The sequence below is a fragment of the Carcharodon carcharias genome, chromosome 12 (assembly GCF_017639515.1).
Source record: "Carcharodon carcharias isolate sCarCar2 chromosome 12, sCarCar2.pri, whole genome shotgun sequence".
Taxonomy (NCBI): Eukaryota; Metazoa; Chordata; class Chondrichthyes; order Lamniformes; family Lamnidae; genus Carcharodon; species Carcharodon carcharias.
Genome location: NC_054478.1, coordinates 53706700 through 53725596, shown reverse-complemented (window position 1 = coordinate 53725596; position 18897 = coordinate 53706700). Strand labels below are relative to the sequence as shown.

Sequence of the window (18897 nt, the reverse complement as noted above, 5' to 3'; positions counted from 1 at the left end):
AGTAAAAAGAAAATAAATGTGTGCACTTTAAATGTCTGTTACCATCTCATCAAGTATTAACATATATAGCAGTGGAGCTAAATGAAACACATGCATAAAGCTGTGGATGACAAATGCACAATTGGAATTCTGATTTTTTTAAGTGTACTAACAGGTCGATATACTCCCAAAACAGTTTACTGTTCCTTTGAAAATAATCTTGGACCTGGCACATGAATTTCAAGTCCTTTTTGCCAGTCATCAAATTCATAATCGCTAATGTGCTGTTCCTGTAGATTTCTTGCAGCTGCCCTGGTACTTCTGTACTTCCACAACAGTGGTATTTAATGCTGGGTTCTGAGAGTTCTGGACTATTAGCTTTGTCTTTATCAAGGTATTCTGAGTTTTCTTTCTTTTTTCTTTTATTTTAAATGGTTCCCGATTCTATTCATCCTCCTCTGGTTCTTTCTGTAATATAGGCATTTCTTGCTTGAGGCACTCTCTGAAAAAGTTGAGGATAGCACTGTACATATGTCGCTTGCTTTTTTCAGCTGTAATAAAATGGCCTTCATCTGGGTAAATCTGTCTCATCAACAAAATAAAAGGTTAGTGAGACATGTGATGAAATGCTAATAAGTACATATTAGTCAACTTTAACCATAACAATATATTTGAACTGACAGTTATGGGCATTCCAATTATTGGTACTTATTTAGACAATCGTATGTCAGTTTAACACATTTCAGATATATCATAATTACATAAATGACACTCAGTGGTAACAGCAGTTGCTGATTTACAAAAGGCTTTATTATCATCAGCCAGCATATAAGAATTGCATTCCCTTTTAAAAACTATTCAATGGAACCCATTTTGTGCTCCACGCAAGGTGAGAACTGAGAATGTTGTTCTTTCTGCCAGTCCAAAGGGGGTGAAGTTATCGTTTGGAAATTGGGCGTGCTGCCTCTGTGCTAACATAAAATCCAGCGTGATGGTGTCGGGTCGCCAACTCGGCGTTACCACGCTGGTCTCCGATAATATGGAAATCAGGCCGGTGTTGAAATTGGCAGCCTGCCCGCCATTTTTAAAAAAGCTAATTAAAAGCTAATTACAACCCAAGTGCCTGCAGTTTTACATTGCCTGTTGGATTTTTCGGGCGTTGGATCAAAAGGTGTTTAACGGCAGCAATGATCAGGCAGCCCAAGGATGGCAGACAAGGCCTGCCAATGGGGACCATGGTTGAATGTACCAGAAGGTTATGCTGGGGAAATTGGTATGTATGATCTTTAAAGTATTTTTGTGCCTTCAAAATGATTAATAAAGACTGATTCTGAGAGCCGGGGGACTTTACAATTCTAGCTGTGACCACCACCTTTTTCTTATTCGTTCATGGGATGTGCACATCACTGGCTCAGCCAGCACTTATTGCCCATCCCAATTGCCCTTGTTCAGGGGGCATTTAAAAGTCAACTACTCTGCTATGGCTCTGGGGTCACATGTCAGCCAGATCAGGCTGATTTCCTTCCCTAATGGACATTAGCGAACCAGATGAGTTTTTATGACAATCAGCAATGGTCTCAGTCATGATTAGACTTTTTTAATTCCAGTTTTTTGTTGGATTCAAATTCTACCATCTGCGGTGGTGGGATTTGATCGCCAGAGGATTACTGGGTCTCTGGATTACCAGTACAGTGACAAGTCCACTACACCACTGCCTCCCTATGCCTTCTGCCACGTGATGTACTGGCCTGCAGTGCACTTCTCAGAATGCACACAACAGGGTGTTCATACTACAATGTAAATGTAGTCGCAACAAAAATTCAACAATACATTACTTGTTATATTAACTCAAGTCACGATGGTTCAGCATTTAAAAACAGGCAAGAGAAACGGTTGTACTAACTGCAAGCTTGGGAGGGAGCAAGGGGACAGGTTTGTGGTCAGGAAACAAGCTCTATGCAGCTATAATTGGCTGGTATCCTGCTGAGTGGCTGCTAATTGGTCACAACAGAGTTTATTCAGCGTCTATAAAGGACAGGGCGGGGAGTGGTGGACCGTGCACTTCCAGGTCAGCAATTCGCACCTCAACGTAAAATGTAAAATTCACCACATTGTTTTATCAAATATTACATCAATTAAACATTTATGAGATAGCATAGATAGCAGAGTTCTTTCTGCATTTGTTTAATAGAATCATAGAATTATACAGCACAGAAACAGGCTCTTCGGCCCATCGTGTCCGTGCTGGCTATCAAGCACCTATCTATTCTAATCCCATTTTCCAGCACTTGGTCCATAACCCTGTACGCTATAGCGTTTCAAATGCTCATATAAATGTTGTGAGGGTTCCTGCCTCTACCACCCCCTCAGGCGGTATGTTCCAGGTTTCAACCATCCTCTGGGTGAAAACATTTTTCCTCAAATCCCCTCTAAACCTCCTGCCCCTTACCTTAAATCTATACCCCCTGGTTATTGACATCTCTGCTAAGGGGAAAAATTTCAATCCCTGAAGTTTCAATCAAAACAAAAAAGAGTGCACCTTTTTGGACCAGTTTAATATTTCAGGCTTCTTGTAATCTGGTCTGATTACATCTTTAAAAAAAAAACTAAAATAGCAGTAAATTATGAGAGATGCTTTGTGCTCTAGTTTCTAACCACTGGAAACTAGATACAGGTTGTCAAATTCCACTGTTAGTATTTGTCAGACATCATTATCGTTCAAATATCACCAAAGTTCAGGTGCTCTTTCACTGATTTGTTAAGTACTGAAGCTGCGTAACCACTTTCAGGATGTGGACACCATTGGCTAATTCAGGGATTAGTCTATCTTCCTTTTGATGGCGTTTCTTTCAAGGGTTCTATTACTTTCCTCCTGGTGCTCATTCGCCCAAGGCTGTGAACACTTTCTGGACGCGGCTGGGTTGATTAACTGTTACCTGACACTCAGTGTTGATGCATCACAGGTAGTACGATCTACTGTTATTACCATGGTAGATCTTAAAACCTGACACCATTGTCAAACATAGGTAATTTTGAACTTACTCCAGAATTGAAACAAAATGAGGTGCGAGTATCACCATGGCATGAAATGGATAACCACCAGTGTTCCAAGGGGGATATGGTGGGGCTTTGAAGCAATGCTCAAAAGCATTAATTCATTCAGTTACCTCAACCTCTAGATTTGCACTACCAGGTCAAATATCCATTAATTATAAATTAAGTACCTGTATACTGTAGTTTCTTTCAGCTTTCACCAGGTGTTGTATCAGCTCTGCTGTGTGCTGAAAATGTACATTCGCTGCAAAAAAGCAGTTAAACGGTGATAATTGAAAATGAAAATTGGCCTTTATTCGATGTTCGTCAAGGCAGATTGCACCAAATCTAATAAAAGATACTTCAAAATTGATTTGAATTAATTCTACACCTGATTGTTTCAAATTTATTGTTATCAAGGTCAGCCCGAGATAGACAAAATTCTACTGAATGCTCGTAAAATGTATTAAAAGTCACAAGTCTGTCAATCACCTAGCTACCTTCTTAAGTAGAATCAAGAAGTATGGAACATCAGCATCCTGGTCTACCCCAAATTCAGTTTCCTCTGCCAATATCTGCTCTCTTACCAAAACAAACATCTTTCATTAATACTCAAAATTCATCACTGGCCTCTCTCTTTAAATTATTATCCACAAGTTTCAACTCATCCACATTGCTGTGGCTTCTATCCCCATCTGCTCTAATTCATACACACTCCCACCTCTCCAGTCTCTACAGGTTTTTTATGTTGGTTTCAACAATTTCATCCTTGTTTTGCAATCACTTCAAGACCTTGGTCCATCCTTCATGGAGACTGGAAATGGTGCTGGAAGAAAACTGCAGTCCATCTGGGCAATCTCAAAAATACACTTCAATCACCCATCTTTTCTATTATGGGCCTTCATTATGGTACCACATGGTAGGCTCATGACAAAGGTTGGGGAAAATGGAGTCAGCTGAATGAATAGCAAAGTGAATAGAAAGCAGAGAGTTGTGGTAAAGGTTACTTATTTGGATCAGAGGAAGATAGAAAACAATGCACTACAAGAAAAATTGGCACCATTGTGCTTCATAATTTACATTAATGATTTGGATTAACATTGAGGAAGAATGTAATAGCAATCAAGATGAAATTAGAAAACTTGTAGACAAGGTAGTTAAATGGCAATTGAACTTTAACATAGATAAATGTGGGGTATTCACTTTGGTAGGGAAAACAAAAACATCGGGCAGAATTTTTCACTAAGCAGGTGGGCACATGGCCGACCTGCTCAAGTGTAAGATGACACGCGATGATGTCAGGCAAGCGTCCAGACATCATCACGCACTTGCACTTTATTTTGCTCGGCGGGCGCGCATGATAGTTGGAGCTGCGCCCGCCATTAATTAACGAGCCAGGTAAGTCCCTTGCCAGCCCAACTGATGGCAATTTAACATTGCCCGTGAAATTTTTCGCTCATTGCATGGGCAAAACGGGCAGGCGGGCAGGCCACAATTTGCAAATCTTCATCCACAGGCGGGATAAGAAGGGTAAGCAGTGTTATCAATGTGAATAGTGAGGAGTTTTAGAGATAACTTGCTGCTGATGGCTTATTGATTCTTGTCAGCTTAATCTCTGATTGGGGCTTCTATTTTTAGAATTTTCATACTTCATTTCTGGACTCATTGGTGTCTTCCAGGCCCCCTGAGGATTCAGACTGCATGGATCCTTCCAAGTATCAGACAGCATTCCCTTACCATGGAAATGGGGATTGTGATCTCCGCTGGCGGCACCTCCTCTGAGGAGGAACAAAGGGGTAGAAGGGAGAGGAGGCCAGGTATCCCAATGCAGCTTCCTAGGGGAGGGGCCTGTGGGAGGAGAGCCACAGGCACAAGAGGTGCAGGGCCAGGAGGAATTCCATGGTGGAAGGGGCCACAGAAGACGCCACTACCCTGCTTCCAAGGTTTACAGATGGTGATGCAGCTGCCTCAATATGTTCGAGGTGCAATGCCAAAGGAGGCTCCGCCTCTCAAGGAGACGGTGACCCCCATTTGTCTGAGGATCAGCCCTGAGATCAGCTCCGACTGTGTAGGTGGGCATCCCATGCCTGTGGCTCTGAAGGGCACAGTGGCCCTCGACTTCTATGCCTCCGGCTCTTTCCAGGGGTCAGTGGGGGATCTTTATGGAGTGTCCCAATCAGCTGTCCACAGCTGCGTCAAGCTGCTGACAGAAGCTCTGTTCAGGCGGGTATTGACTTTCAGTCATTCCCATACGGACGAGGCCAGCCAGGCTGAGCAAGCCAGAGGGTTTGAAGTGATTGTTGGGTTCCCCTCCGTCCAGGATGCCATCGACTGCACACTTGTGGCCATCAAGGCGCCAGCAGGTCAGCCGGGTGCCTTCGTCAACAGGAAGGGCTTCCACTCCATGAACGTGCAGATAGTGTGTGACCACAGGATGCAGATTCTGTCAGTCTGTGCAAGGTACCCAGGCAGCTCTCATGACTCTTACATTCTCAGACACTCCCAGATACTGAGGCTCTTCAGTTTTCCAGCCCAGCCTAATGGATGGTTTCTGAGTGACAAGGGCTATCCCTTGAAAAGGTGACTCATGATGCCTCTCCGCCACCGAAGAATAAAGGTGGAGCAGCGATACAACAAGAGCCATGCCTCCACAAGGGCAGTGGTAAAGAGAATCATAGGTCTTCTCAAGATATGCTTCCGATGCCTGGACCATTCAGGGGGTGCAATGCAATATTCCCCAGAATGGATGTCACTGATAGTGATTGCATGCTGCGCTCTCCACAATCTGGCACTGGCAAGGGGGGAACCCACTGGAGGAAGAGGTTCATGACGCAGCTGCACAGGTCACAGAGGATGAATCTCGTAGTGAGTCGGAGGAGAAGCACAGTGAGGGGAATGCTGAGGGTGTGGAGCCAGACCTCAGTAACCTGCAGGGGGGCAGGGACACCAGGAACGCCTTGATCAAACACTCCTTCAGCTAGGCTGACAAATAAGAACTAACACCTCATGACAGGGCTGCTGCCTCCATTGTGGATCGCAGAAGTGACCCTTTCCTTGGCCCCAAGATACACCCAATGCCTGTGCAATATAGGTTCACCCACCCACATCCAGCATTACATACTGGCCTACCCTGCACCCACAAAATAAATGAAGCATACTCAGGCCAATAACACAAAAGCAAATGTAATTTTATGTTGGAACTCATATAGTATTGAACAGAAAAAAAAACGGTGTTGGTAGTCACACCATTAAAAGGAGAAAAAAAATGGGGGAACAAAAGATCACCTGAGATCAGTCCCTCTTGTGCTTAAGCTACTTTAAACTTATGTTTACGGGTGCTACGTCTAGGTGCTGCCCCTTCGTTGGCACTGGCATCGGAGGCAGCCTGCTGACTCTGCTGCCTTTTTGGCCTTGATGACCTTGGTGGCGTCCTCAAGCCAGTGGAGTCTGTGCTGGCCCCACCTGGGAGGGAGCAGCCAGGGCCATGGCTGGCATCTCCCCAGTCGTCACAGCCTCATCAGATGTGACGGTCACTGGTAGAGCGGCGGAGGAGCTGCTGCCATCATCCAGAGTACCCTGAGAGGAGCTGGCAGAGACGGCAAGCAGCTCATGTGCCAACGTGAGTTCGCTGTGGACCTCCCTGCTCGCCATTGATGGACGGGCACCTAACTGGGATACTGCTTGCCCCATCCATCTCACACATGAACACTGACCAACTGAGGTCAGCACCTGTGTGAGGGCTTGCAGGTCCGAACGCAACCCCAGGGGCCCCAGATTCTGTCCCTGGAGCTGCCTCTCCATGAGAGTCACCACTCTCTCCATGGAGGAGGCAGTGCGCTTGGCCGTGAAGGTCAACGCAGTGCTCACACTCTGCAGGGACTCCTCCACAATGGAGACCATGGCATGCATAACCTATTGGGTCTCAGCCAGATCTTCCTGCACACCCCGCTGGACGTCCAGCATCTGCTGCTTAACGGACAACTCCAGAGGCCCATTATCAGCCTTCGACTGAGCATTGTCCTGGTCTCTAGCTGTTCTCCGACTGCCAGCACCCTGGATACTCTCTACTTCCGCCTGCAGTTCAAACGAGTGTAAAGTGCCCTCACCAATGTGCACCGAGATACTAGCCACTGAACTAATGCCCACCGAGGTGCTGGTATCTGCGCTGGTGCCTGGTTCAGGGAGCTGGTGTGACGCAGGTGCTTGTGGAGCATGGTGGTCCTCCGGTGTCAGGGGCGACCCTTCAGGGTCTGGAAAGCGAACACCTGCTGGTGAACCTAAAAAGGAGAAGGAGGACATGTCATTAGCTAAAGTCATCACACTGTCACAGCGCATGCCAGGCACCCTGGTGAGACAACGGAGATCTGCATCATGCCGCACTTGCCTTTCAATGATCAATGGGGACTCCAGATTCAAGGCTCACATCAATGAAGAGACTACACTAGAATGGTTTCACAAGCCGAAATTCTCACCTCAATGTACTGCACTCTTACTTCCATCCGACACCCCAGCCTCACCGCGGCTGCTTGACGGTGCATGGCGCCTCCTGAGCTCCAAGGCCTCCTGCTCGTACCGGGAGAGGGTGAGGAGGTTTGAGGGTCCTCTGCCAATCTGCGATCTCTCAATATTGTTATGGGATGTCTTCTCCTGAAAGGACAGAAAAGCATTGATTAGTCCACTCTGTACCTGTAGTGCCATTGCAGCCTGGCCAACCCCAGATAAGGAGCACTTTGCAGGGCAGATCTAAGTCCTGGCCCTCGAACCGCAAGGCACTCACTCAGTCAAAGCAGCCAGGGCTCAGCCCCTTGGCCAGCACCCGCATGATTGACAGTTGGCACTCACACTCTAACACCCCTGAGCTCCACGGGGGGACGGCCAGCCTAAAACAATTGAACACACTAACCCATGCCAATATGATACTCACCCTTCCTGAACACAGCAGGTCATTGAAATGCTTCTGGCACTGCACCCAGGTGCGCCGCACCACATCGTGGCTGCTTACTCTTTGTGAGATGCGGCGAGCTTCTCCTCCCATCTCTGGGGACAAGGGTGGTCCTTCTGGCAGTCACCTCTTCCAGCAGGGCAGCAAGGCACTCGTTGGAAAACGGGAGGCCGAGTGCCCACCCGACCTGCTCTCCCGCCTGGCATTCACTGCCACACTCAAGGCCAACTTTGCAACGGCAGACAGATGTCCTTCCCTGGCAGCCTTTCTGGGGCTGCCTGGACCGTTTTTAAACAGGCCGCCAGATCGCCATTGGACCTGGTGGCCGACAGACCCCTGCCCCTGCTCGGCCCTTCCTGGCCAGTGACTAGCTGTGTTTCACACTGGGCGGGCCTTAATTGTGGGCAGTGGTTGGATTCCTGACTGCTCCTGCCCATCCCCTGCCGAGCTTGCCCAAAGAGGGCAAAATTCTGCCCATCACTTTCACCTTAAAAAATAAGAAACCAAGTGGGATAGAAAAGCAAAGTGATCCATGGATACAGTTAAACAAATCATTACAAACAGCATATCAGGTTAGCATCCAATTCAAAGTGCTAACAAAGCACTGGGATTTATTTCTAGGGGTATAGAAGTCAAAAGTAGTGAAGTTATCCTAAGCCTGTGTAAGACCCTAGTCATGCCATCCTTAGGGTACTGTGCAGTTCTATTCTCCAGAATACAAACAGATCATAGAAGAATTGAGAAAGTGCAAAAATAATTTGCAGGGATAGTATCAGAAAATAAGAGATTAAGTTAACAAGAAAGATTGAACAAATTGGGGACGCTTTCTCGAGAAAATAGAAGACTTAAAAGGGGATATGATAAAGATCTTTAAAACTAGGAATGGGTTGGATAGTGTACAGGTGGACAGATTATTCCACCTGTGGGAGAATCCAAAGCTAAGAGTCATAGATATAAGATAGTGACCAATATGGAAATAAGGAAAAAAAAGGGTAGAACACAGAACTCACTCCGATAGGAATTAGTTTAGGTAAATAGCTTCAATATTTTCAAAAGGCAACTTTACGAGTGCATGAGAGAAAATGTAGAAAGTTATACTAAAGGCTGAGATGAGGTAGATAGAATGGGAGGAAACTCATGGAATATAAATACCAGCACAGACAAATTGGAACATCAGGCCTGCCTCTATGCTTGATATTCTATGTAATTAACATTCAAAATTTTGCTTAACCTTTTCCACTCTAGCTACCTCCATGAATAGTCCACTCCTCACTAAATAAAGCTAAAATCTTTGTGCACATTCTCTCTTAAAAGCAGAACCCCATGTTGCCTGGCTCCAGAATTTGTGGAATTTACAAGCATATTAATGGAGTTCAATTTTTCTACCTTCTGCAGATTTGGAATACTTGAATAACATCTTCCATGAGCCTGCTCTTCTCCAGAGTAAACAATCTGAGGTGCTTAAACTTCTCTTCATAGCTCAAATGCCCTAAATTTGGCTTAGTTTAAAATGCAGTGTCTGAAGATTTTTTTTAAAGCAATCCAATCAACATCATTTTCATGCAAGTCAGAAATTCCCTTTAATTGATGGGTTTACAGCAGAGTGGGAATATTGCGCAACAATTTTAATCAGCTGCTAATCCACTGCAAATTTCCATGCAGGGCTCTCCTTTGTTGTGCAGCTGAAATTTAAAGTGATAATGTCACTCCTGATAGATTTCCTATGCTGGGAAGGACAGGAATGCAGCTTTTAAAAGGCTGCAGCAGTTAAAGAATGGCAACACTTTTCTGCGAGCATTGTAAATGTGAGATTTCTTCAGGGATCTTAGCAGCTAAACAGGCTCCTGAGTTCTCAGGTGTACTTATAGAGGTTTTTTTTAACAGAAATGAACGAGATTCTTTGTCACTAATTGTAGGGTGGGACATGTAGAGTAAAGGCTTAACATCAGTAGCACCTGATACTGGTGTAACTACTGATACAACTATGATACCATGACTAAGAGACTGAGGTCTGGTGGGAAGCAGAAATACAACGTTCTGTAGAGTACTGAGATGTATATAGATCTGTAAATAAACAAGAATTTTTTTTTATGAGGAGCAGTCTATAGTAGCATTCTTAGGGTAATAGGCAAATCTTAAAGAAACCCCATAAAGACAAAACATGGTGGCATTGGACAGAGCCAACAAAAACTCAAAGAGAAGGCTGTAGACCTGAAAGACCTACAAACCCTTGGAAACAGGACAAGAAGAAAAACGTTTGAAGACTCACCTGAGAACAGAGCATTGTAGGTGTTGCAGATGCAAGCAGACATACAAACCTGGGGTCCAGTGAGTACACATCACAATCTACAAGCTGAACTACTGAAGCAGCAGGTCCAGAGCTTAGGGTAAGCAGGAGTCTACATTGCCACCCCCGGAATCTTTCCAAAGTGCTGAAAGCTTGCAACAGACTTAATGCTGGGACAGTTGGAGGAAGAGATTCCCCAGACACAGGACAGCTTCAGGTTTGCATGAGAAAGATCAGAAGGACCAGGTCAGTACTCTATGCAGTAGGGACCATAGAAACAATGTTTCAGCAACAGAGAGTGTTGATGAGGTTTCGAGCTCATGTGAGGAATTCTATCAGACATTCAATTCAAACTTCAGTGCTCGCAAAAAATTTAATTATTGAGCATGCGAAATTTAATAAAAGGAAGCAAAAACCGGGTGAATGCATGGATTCATTTACTAACGACCTATAGCGACTCACAGAGAATTGCAACTCTGGGATCCTCAGAGATGGATTAATATATGATCGTATAATAGCTAGGGTCTTAGATGAAACCCTATCAAGTCTTTTGCAAATGAGGGATGATTTAACTCTCACAAAGGCAATAAAAATTGTGTGACTGGCCAAGCTTAGGAAGCTAAACGGGATGATTGTTCGTGGGGAAAGTGATGTCCCTTGGAAAAAATGAGTGAAATCATTCAATTTGTCGGACAAAAAATTGAAAGCGCAGTGAAGCAAAGGCTCGCAAAATTGAGATGAAGTGCATCAACTACCATCTTGAGATGCTCTTGGTGTGGCAAGAAAGCCCTCTGCAAGTGGGAAGAATGCCCAGCACAGGGAGTTGAGTGCCACAACTGTGGGAAGTTCGGACACTTTAAAACACTCTGCAGATCCAAAGTTCTTATAGGTCATAGGAAGAAAGCAATGGTAACAAAACAAATAAAATCCAAAATGTGGAAGAGCCACAGAAAAAAAGAACGAGTAACCTTCTTAGGAGAAGTTAATGAAACAGAAAATAATTATTGGAGCATTATTTTCTGTGGATGCTCACTCTGCAGAATTCAAGCCAGATACTGGGGCAGATAGACTCATAGACATTTGCAGCACAGGAGGAGGCATTCAGCCCATCATGTCCATGCTGGCCAACAAAGATCTGACTACACTAATCCCATTTTCCAGCACTTGGCACATAGCCCTAGAGGCTATGGCAACGCAAGTGAATATCTAAATACTTCTTAAATATTACGAAAGTTTATGACTCAACCAAATGTTTCAGTATCACCTGATGAAGTTAAATGATTTAAAATAACTTTTCAGCCATCCTCCATTCATTTGCAAGGTCCAGGAAGGACTACATTGAAATTAATAGATTAACACTTGGCAAGATTAAAATGCAAGGATAAAGATATTGAGGAATCCCGGTATCTGATAAAGAACCAGGAGTCATCATTACTGAGTAGAAAAGCATGTTTGCAGCTGAGGTTCATTTACAAAGATGATGAAATTGCTGATAAGCAGTCCAGTAACGTACTCAGAAAGGAATTTCCATCCATATTTTCAGGCTTAGGAAAGTTGAAGATAGAATATCATCTAACCCTAATGGCAGATGCTGAGCCTATATGTCTCTTCACAGTGAGGAAGGTCCCTCACCTACTCTTAGACAAAGCTGAGAGTGAGATTGAACACGTTACAAGAGGGTCATCTCTCCAGTAACCACACTGATGAAGTGGTGTCCTGGAATGGTCACAGAACCAAAGTTTAATGGCTCAATTAGAATCTGCATGGGCTTGAGTCAATTAAACAAGTCAGTAGAGTGTGAGATCCACCTGATGCCATCAGTAATTAGCAAAAAGCACCCTTTCACAAAATTGGGTGCAAACAGTGGATTTTGGAAGCTTCCTCTGGACAAAGAATCCAGATTGCCATCTACTTTTATCACCCAATTTGGTGATTATTATTTTAACAGGTTATTATTTGGAATTGCTTCTGCACCTAAGATATTCCAAAGAAAGGTGTCTCAGACCCTGGAAGGCATGGAAGGTATAATATGCCATAGGGACAACATTCTTCTATATGGTTCATTGAGGGAAGAACATGACCATTGAGTGAAAGCAGTCCTCAAAGTCCTATGAGGAGCAGATTTGACATTAAATGGCAAATGTGCATTTGCAAAGCCTATGATAAAATTCTTAGGCCACATTTTGCAAGCTTCAAGAATTATGGCCAATTTGCAGAAAACCAAGGTCATTAGAGAGTTCCCACAGGCTAAAAACATCACAGAATTATAAAGATTCCTTGGGATGGTCAATCAAATAGGCTTGTTCCTACCAAACTTGGCAGAAATCAATGAGCCATTACAACAGCTGTTGAGACAGGGTCAACAGTGGTGCTGGAACGTGGACCAGCAAAATGCTTTTGACAAGATCAGAAATCTCTTAATTTCACCAGAAATTCTAGTGCACTACGATCCAGAGTTGCCAACAATTGTAGTTGCAGACATATCATCTACAGGCTTGGGCACAGTGCTGCTTCAAGTTCAAAAAGATGGACAAAGAAGACCAGTTTGTTACACCTCAAGACCTCTCATGGACACAGAGAAAAGGCATATAACCATTGAGAAAGAAGCATTAGCAGCCATATGGGACTGTGAGAAATTCTCTGATTAGGTCATCAGATTAAGGTTTAAAATTGAAATTGACCACTAGCCTTTGGCTACTCTTCTTAACCTAAAGGAAATTGTGCCACCTAGAATTCCACATTTTAGACTGAGACTCATGAGATACGGTTCAGTTGCAGAGTACATTCAAGGGAAGTACCAGATGACAGCAGATGCATTTGAAGAATACCAGTAGAAGGTGTCAAGCTGGAAGATTTAAATTTTACTGAGGAAGTGGAAGTATATACTTTTCTCATTACCAAACACCAGCCACTGAGGAGAGATTACAATAGATTAAGCAAGCACAATAGCAGGATGACGAGTGCATCAAAATAAAAGAGTAGTGCCGGAATGTATGATTGGATTTTATTCCTAACAACTCAGTACTTCGCTAATACTTTGAACAATGAAAACACCTCATGATCATTGGTAATTTCTGAGATTTTAATGACAGACTAGTCATCCCTAAAACACTTTGATTTGACATTCTTCAGAAAGGTCACTTGAGAATAGTGAAATGCCAAGCAAGAGCCCAGCAATCAGTCTGGTGGCCAAGCATCAGTCATTCCATTGAAAAGTTAATCACAAATTGCCTTGTGCGCTCATTGGATTGCTAAAAGCAGAGTGAACTACCGGCACCCACCACTTTGTCTTTGAGGACATGGCAGCACCAGGGTTTGGATTTATTTGAGTTTGAAGGCAAAGTTTTCATCATCGTCATTGGCCACTACTCTAGAGGGTTTGAAGTGAGTAGACTGCATAGCACCAGTCAGTACATCACTAGGAAGAATTTTTATGACACATGGCGTCCCTGACATTGGGGTGTCAGACGACATACCTCAGCTTGCTAATGATCTGTTTGACAACCTCGCACAAGAATATGGTTTCATGCATGTGACTAGCTTGTCTAGATAACCTCAGTCGAATGGAGAAGTAGAAAGAGGAGTCTGAATAATCAAGGAATTGATGAAAAGGAATGAAGATATTAATTTAGCCCTTCTTAAACACAGAACCTCACTGATAAAAAATGGGCGAGCCAGGGGTGTGGGGTGGGGGTAGCATGACAGAATCCAGGGTGAGCCAGGGGTATAATGGAGGGGGGGGGCATGACAGAATCCAGGGTGAGCAAGGGGTGTGGGGGAAGGGGTGACAGAATCTGGGGTGAGCCAGGGGTATAGTGGAGGGGGGGACATGACAGAATCCAGGGTGAGCCAGGGGTGTCGGGGAAGGGGTGACAGAATCCAGGGTGAGCTAGGGGTGTGGGGGAAGGGGTGACAGAATCCAGGGTGAGCCAGGGGTGTGGGGGGGAGTGGGGGGTTGACAGAATCCGGGGTGAGCCAGGAATGTGGATGAGAAGGGTGAGTTGGGAGTGTGGGTAGTCGAGTGAGTCAGGGGTGTGGGCTGGGGCAAGGGGATAGGAGGCAGGGGTTTGAGAGAAGTTGTAAGGCACTCCTCCTGATTTAAAGGGCTGTTCCTATTCCGGAGCCAGTTCGGGCATTCCCAAAGTTTGGGGTTCCAGCATAAGACAGCTCCCAGGAACTTCTGATTTCATTGCGGCTCTCAATAGCGGCACATACGTCACGTTCCCCACTATTGAGACAGGAAAATCTGGGCTATTATTTTGTGCAAAACTTAGTAAAGCTTACAACAAAGTGCTGACTGAACCTCCAAATTACTACAGAAATCTGCAGATAAAGAAACACTAACTTTCAAAACAGCAGCTGCTACCAACTCTTTTTCATACCAAACTAACATTCCAATTTTCTCTGATCAAAAACTTGCCAGGGGTGGATTTTACGCTATCCTGCTGGCGGGTTTGAAGGCAGGGACATGTAAAATCCAGTGGGCAGCCTGCCTGCCGCTTAACCACCTTCACCTGTCCCCACTGCAATTTTACCACCAACGGGGTGGTACCAACTGAGGCCCTTAAGTGGGCAATTACTTCCCACTTAAGGGCCTTGTGCCACTGCTGGGATTTAGCCAGTGGAGGGAGAGTCCTACACCAAATGCCCAGCCTGGCAGGTATATCTGCACAGGCTTGTGCCCAATGGGGAGGGATCCCTCCTTAACGGCCTAGGGCACAGCCTCAGAGAATAGGGAAGACCTATTAGAACAGAGATGAGGAGAAACTTCTTTAGCCAGAGAGTGGTGAATCTATGGAATCCATTGCCACAGAAGGTTGTGGAGGCCAGGTCATTGAGTGTATTTAAGACTGAGATAGATAGGTTCTTGATTGGTAAGGGGATCAAAGGTTATGGGGAGAAGGCGGGAGAATGGGGTTGAGAAACTTATCAGCCATGATTGAATGGTGGGGCAGACTCGATGGGCCGAATGGCCTAATTTCTGCTCCTATGTCTTATGGTCTTATGGCCTCTAGAGCCCACTGGAGGACCCCCCCCCCCCAATAGGTATAACATATCCTAGTTTCCCGCCACCATGGCCTTTCCTCCAACCCCTCTAGCTGGGACCTGCCAACTTGGCACTCAGGAAGACCCCTGGCTCAACTGCTGGGCTGGATCCAGCACACCTTGCTTCTCTCAGCCTTGTTGTAGTATTGGCAGTGCTCACTGCTCCCGGTGGCGCTGCCACTACTGGAGACCTACCGGCCTCTGATTGGTCAGGAGTGAAAATCCTTCCTCACCTCTCTTAATTGGCAAATTGGTGTACAATGACAGCAGGGCAGCCATTGTCCTGCTGGCCAGGCTGCCCCTGTGTTACAATCCACAGCTGAGATTACCACTGGACAAGCCTAATCCCAGAGTGGAACCCAGCTTGATAGATCCTAACTTTCATTTGTTTCTTTAGATACATGGAGAGTGGCTATTGAACAAAGTCAGTGGAGTCAGCTAATGAACTTTTAACAAAAGAATAAAACATTTATTTAACAAAAGATGAACTATATTGCAATACTCCTTCACATGCAGCTATACCTTTTATAGATATACACAGATTTGTAAGGGTAACACAGATTACAAAGCCATTTTATACGTTAATGTTCACAGCAAGTACATAGTCCATGTAAACCAACTGTGACCTGTGGTCAGACTCACCACATTCTGAAATCAAGCAATAGATGCCACCTCCATCAGGTGCTATGGATCTCTCATCAACTCCCACCCCCGCCGCCCCTCCCAGATGTTTGTCACACTGTAAGCCAACCGGTCTCACTGAACTCCATCTTTCACATAAGGGTTTCCAATCTCTACTCTCCAAGAGCTCACTTTGGAATCTTCCTCCAAACTGACACTTTCTTTCTGATGTCTTTCGCAAGGTTCACCTCCAGAGTTTAGAACTCTCCTTGTGATGTTCCTCTTCCCTGGGTCACCACGTGCATTCACGCTTTCTTCCATGCACTCCCTCTCATGGACTAAGCTGTCATCAGTACACCACTGCTTCACATGCCCATAGCAAAGAGTTACAGACATTCAGCCATCTCTTTGGACGTTCTGGCCTCTTGCAAGATGTTTTCACTTTAAATCTACTTTCTGCAGCTTTTGTCTCTTTAAATCTGAAGCTTGGAACCTTTCTCTCTATCCCTCACTCTTAATTTCATTTAACAGGACCTTTTCCAGGTTCCTTGTCCTTCCCTTTGACTAGAAGGTCTTCTTGGGACTTGTCCTGTTGCACTGCCCTGGATTTTGGGGTCTTTTCTTTGGGCAGAATATTGCACTTGTCAGGTAGGCGTGTGCCCGACCCAGACGAACGTAAAATGATGTGCGATGACGTTGGGCGAACATCCTGACATCATCGTGCACTAATGCAATTAACAGGCCTATTAAGACCATTAAAGATTTAATTAAGTGAAAATTTTTGTTGCCCGTCCAACCTTATGATTGGCGGGCAGGTGAAAAGGCCAAGTGGCCGTTGGATTTTTTGCGAAACCTCATCCACCGGCGGGGTGAGGTTTTGATCATAGAGTCACAGAGGTCTGCAGCAGAGAAGAAGGCCCTTCAGCCCATCAAGTCTGTGCTGGTCAAACAAGTACCCAACTATTCTAATCCCATTTTCCAGCACTAGGCCCATAGCCTTGTATGCCATGGCACCGCAAGTGCACATCCAAATATTTCTTAAATGATATGAGGATTTCTGTCTCTACCACCCTTTCAGACAGTGAGTTCCAGATTCCCACCACCCTCTGGGTGAAAAAATTCTTCCTCACATTCCCTCTAAACCTCCTTCCCCTTACCTTAAATCTATGCCCCCTGGTTATTGATCCCTCCACCAAGGGGAAAAGTTCCTTCCTGTTTACCCTATCTATGCTGCTCATAATTTTATAGACCTCAATCATGTCCCCCCCTCAATCTCCTCTGTTCCAGGGAAAATAACCCCAGTCTATCAAATCTCTCCTCATAACTAAAACTCTGCAACCCAGGCAACACCCTGGTAAATCTCCTCTGCGCTGTCTCTAGTGCAATCACATCCTTCCTATAATGCAGATTCCAGAACAGCATGCAATACTCTAGCTGTGGCCTAACCAGCATTTTATACAGTTCCAGCATAACCTCCCTGCTCTTATATTCTATGCCTCAGCTAATAAAGGCAAGTATCCCATATGCCTTCACCACCTTATCTACCTGTCCCGCTATCTTAAGGGACCAGTGGACATGTACACCAAGGTCCCTTGAATCCTTGGTACTTCCCAGGGTCCTACCATTCATCGTGTATTCCTGTGCCTTGTTTGTCCTGCCCAAGTGCATCACTTCACATTTATCCAGATTAAATTCCATTTGCCACTGATCAGCCCATCTGACCAGCCCGCTATTTACCATCCCACCAATTTTGTGTCATCCGTGAACTTGCTGATCAACCCTCCTACATTCAAGTCTAAATCATTTATATAAACCACAAACAGCAAGGGACCCAACAAGGAACCCCACTGGACACAGGCACCAGTCACAAAAACACCCCTCGACTATCACCCTCTGCTCCCTGCCACTCAGCCAATTCTGGATCCAATTTGCCAACTTGCCTTGGACCCCATGGGCTCTTATCTTCGTTATCAGTCTCCCATGCGGGAACTTATCAAAAGCCTTGTTGAAGTCCAAGTTGACTATGTTAAATGCATTGCCCTCATCTACACACCTGGTCACCTCTTCGAAAAATTCAATCAAATTAGTCAGACATGATCCTCCCCTTAACAAAACCATGCTGACTGTCCTTGATTAATCCCTGCCTCTCCAAGTGTAGATTAATTCTGTCCCTCAGAATTGCTTCCAATAGTGTCCCCACCACTGAGGTTAGACAGGTTGGCCTGTAGCTCCCTGGTTTATTCCTTCCTCCCTTCTTGAATAACAGTACCACATTGGCTGTCCTCCAGTCCTCTGGCACCTCTCCTGTGGCCAGAGAGGTACTGAAAATTATTGTCAGGGTTATTAATCAGTAATTTAAAAAAAAATTCAAACTAATTTCTAACATGGCCTTGCTCATGTGACAGAGTCACATGAGGGGACATGTTATTAACAATTTTAACTTCTTTATTTTTCATTTTCAAAATTCTTCAGATCCCTGAGGCAGCTCTGGACGCTGCAACGTACTTTTTACACTGGCTGGCCGTTAATTTAACTTAACTGCAACAGTCGTAAAACTCTCATTAGAAATACAGGCACCTTTTAAAGTGAAACTAAAACTCAATTTGGCCTTTTCTTAACACAGATACAACAATACAAATCAAACTTAAACTTTAAAGCTAAAACCCATTCCTAACACTCAAAAAATACAAATATAACTTACTTGAACTATCTCTATTTCCTAACACCTGCCAAACTTTTTAGCCAGGGGAAGGGTGGGTGGAAGTTGGGGGGGAAGGTGGTGAGGTGCGAGGACAGCAGTACCCCGTAAAATTTGGCCCCATGTCAGTGTCTCACAGAATTGGCCTCTTGCAAAATTGGAGACTCACATTTAACTTTAATGATATTCTCCTGCTTTATGTTCTTGCCTATACACTTTATTCTTTTAACATCATTCTTTCAGTTCCTCATTCTCTTTGCTTCACCATTGCTGGCTTCTTGTTCATCCTCC

The 18897-nt window shown here is 44.7% G+C and overlaps 1 protein-coding gene across 1 annotated transcript in view; it reads right to left on the bottom strand.

The window, feature by feature from the left end:
• Positions 1 to 423: 423 nt before the first annotated feature.
• The window catches only part of LOC121284675 (inactive dipeptidyl peptidase 10-like), an 864551-nt gene continuing 846077 nt past the window's right edge, over positions 424 to 18897 (bottom strand). Inside the window, exons 25-26 of the mRNA XM_041200234.1 lie at positions 3204 to 3277; positions 424 to 561 (exon numbers count right to left, since the gene is read on the bottom strand). Of these exons, the coding sequence (XP_041056168.1) occupies positions 424 to 561; positions 3204 to 3277 (212 nt within the window). The remainder of the gene's footprint in view (positions 562 to 3203; positions 3278 to 18897) is intronic.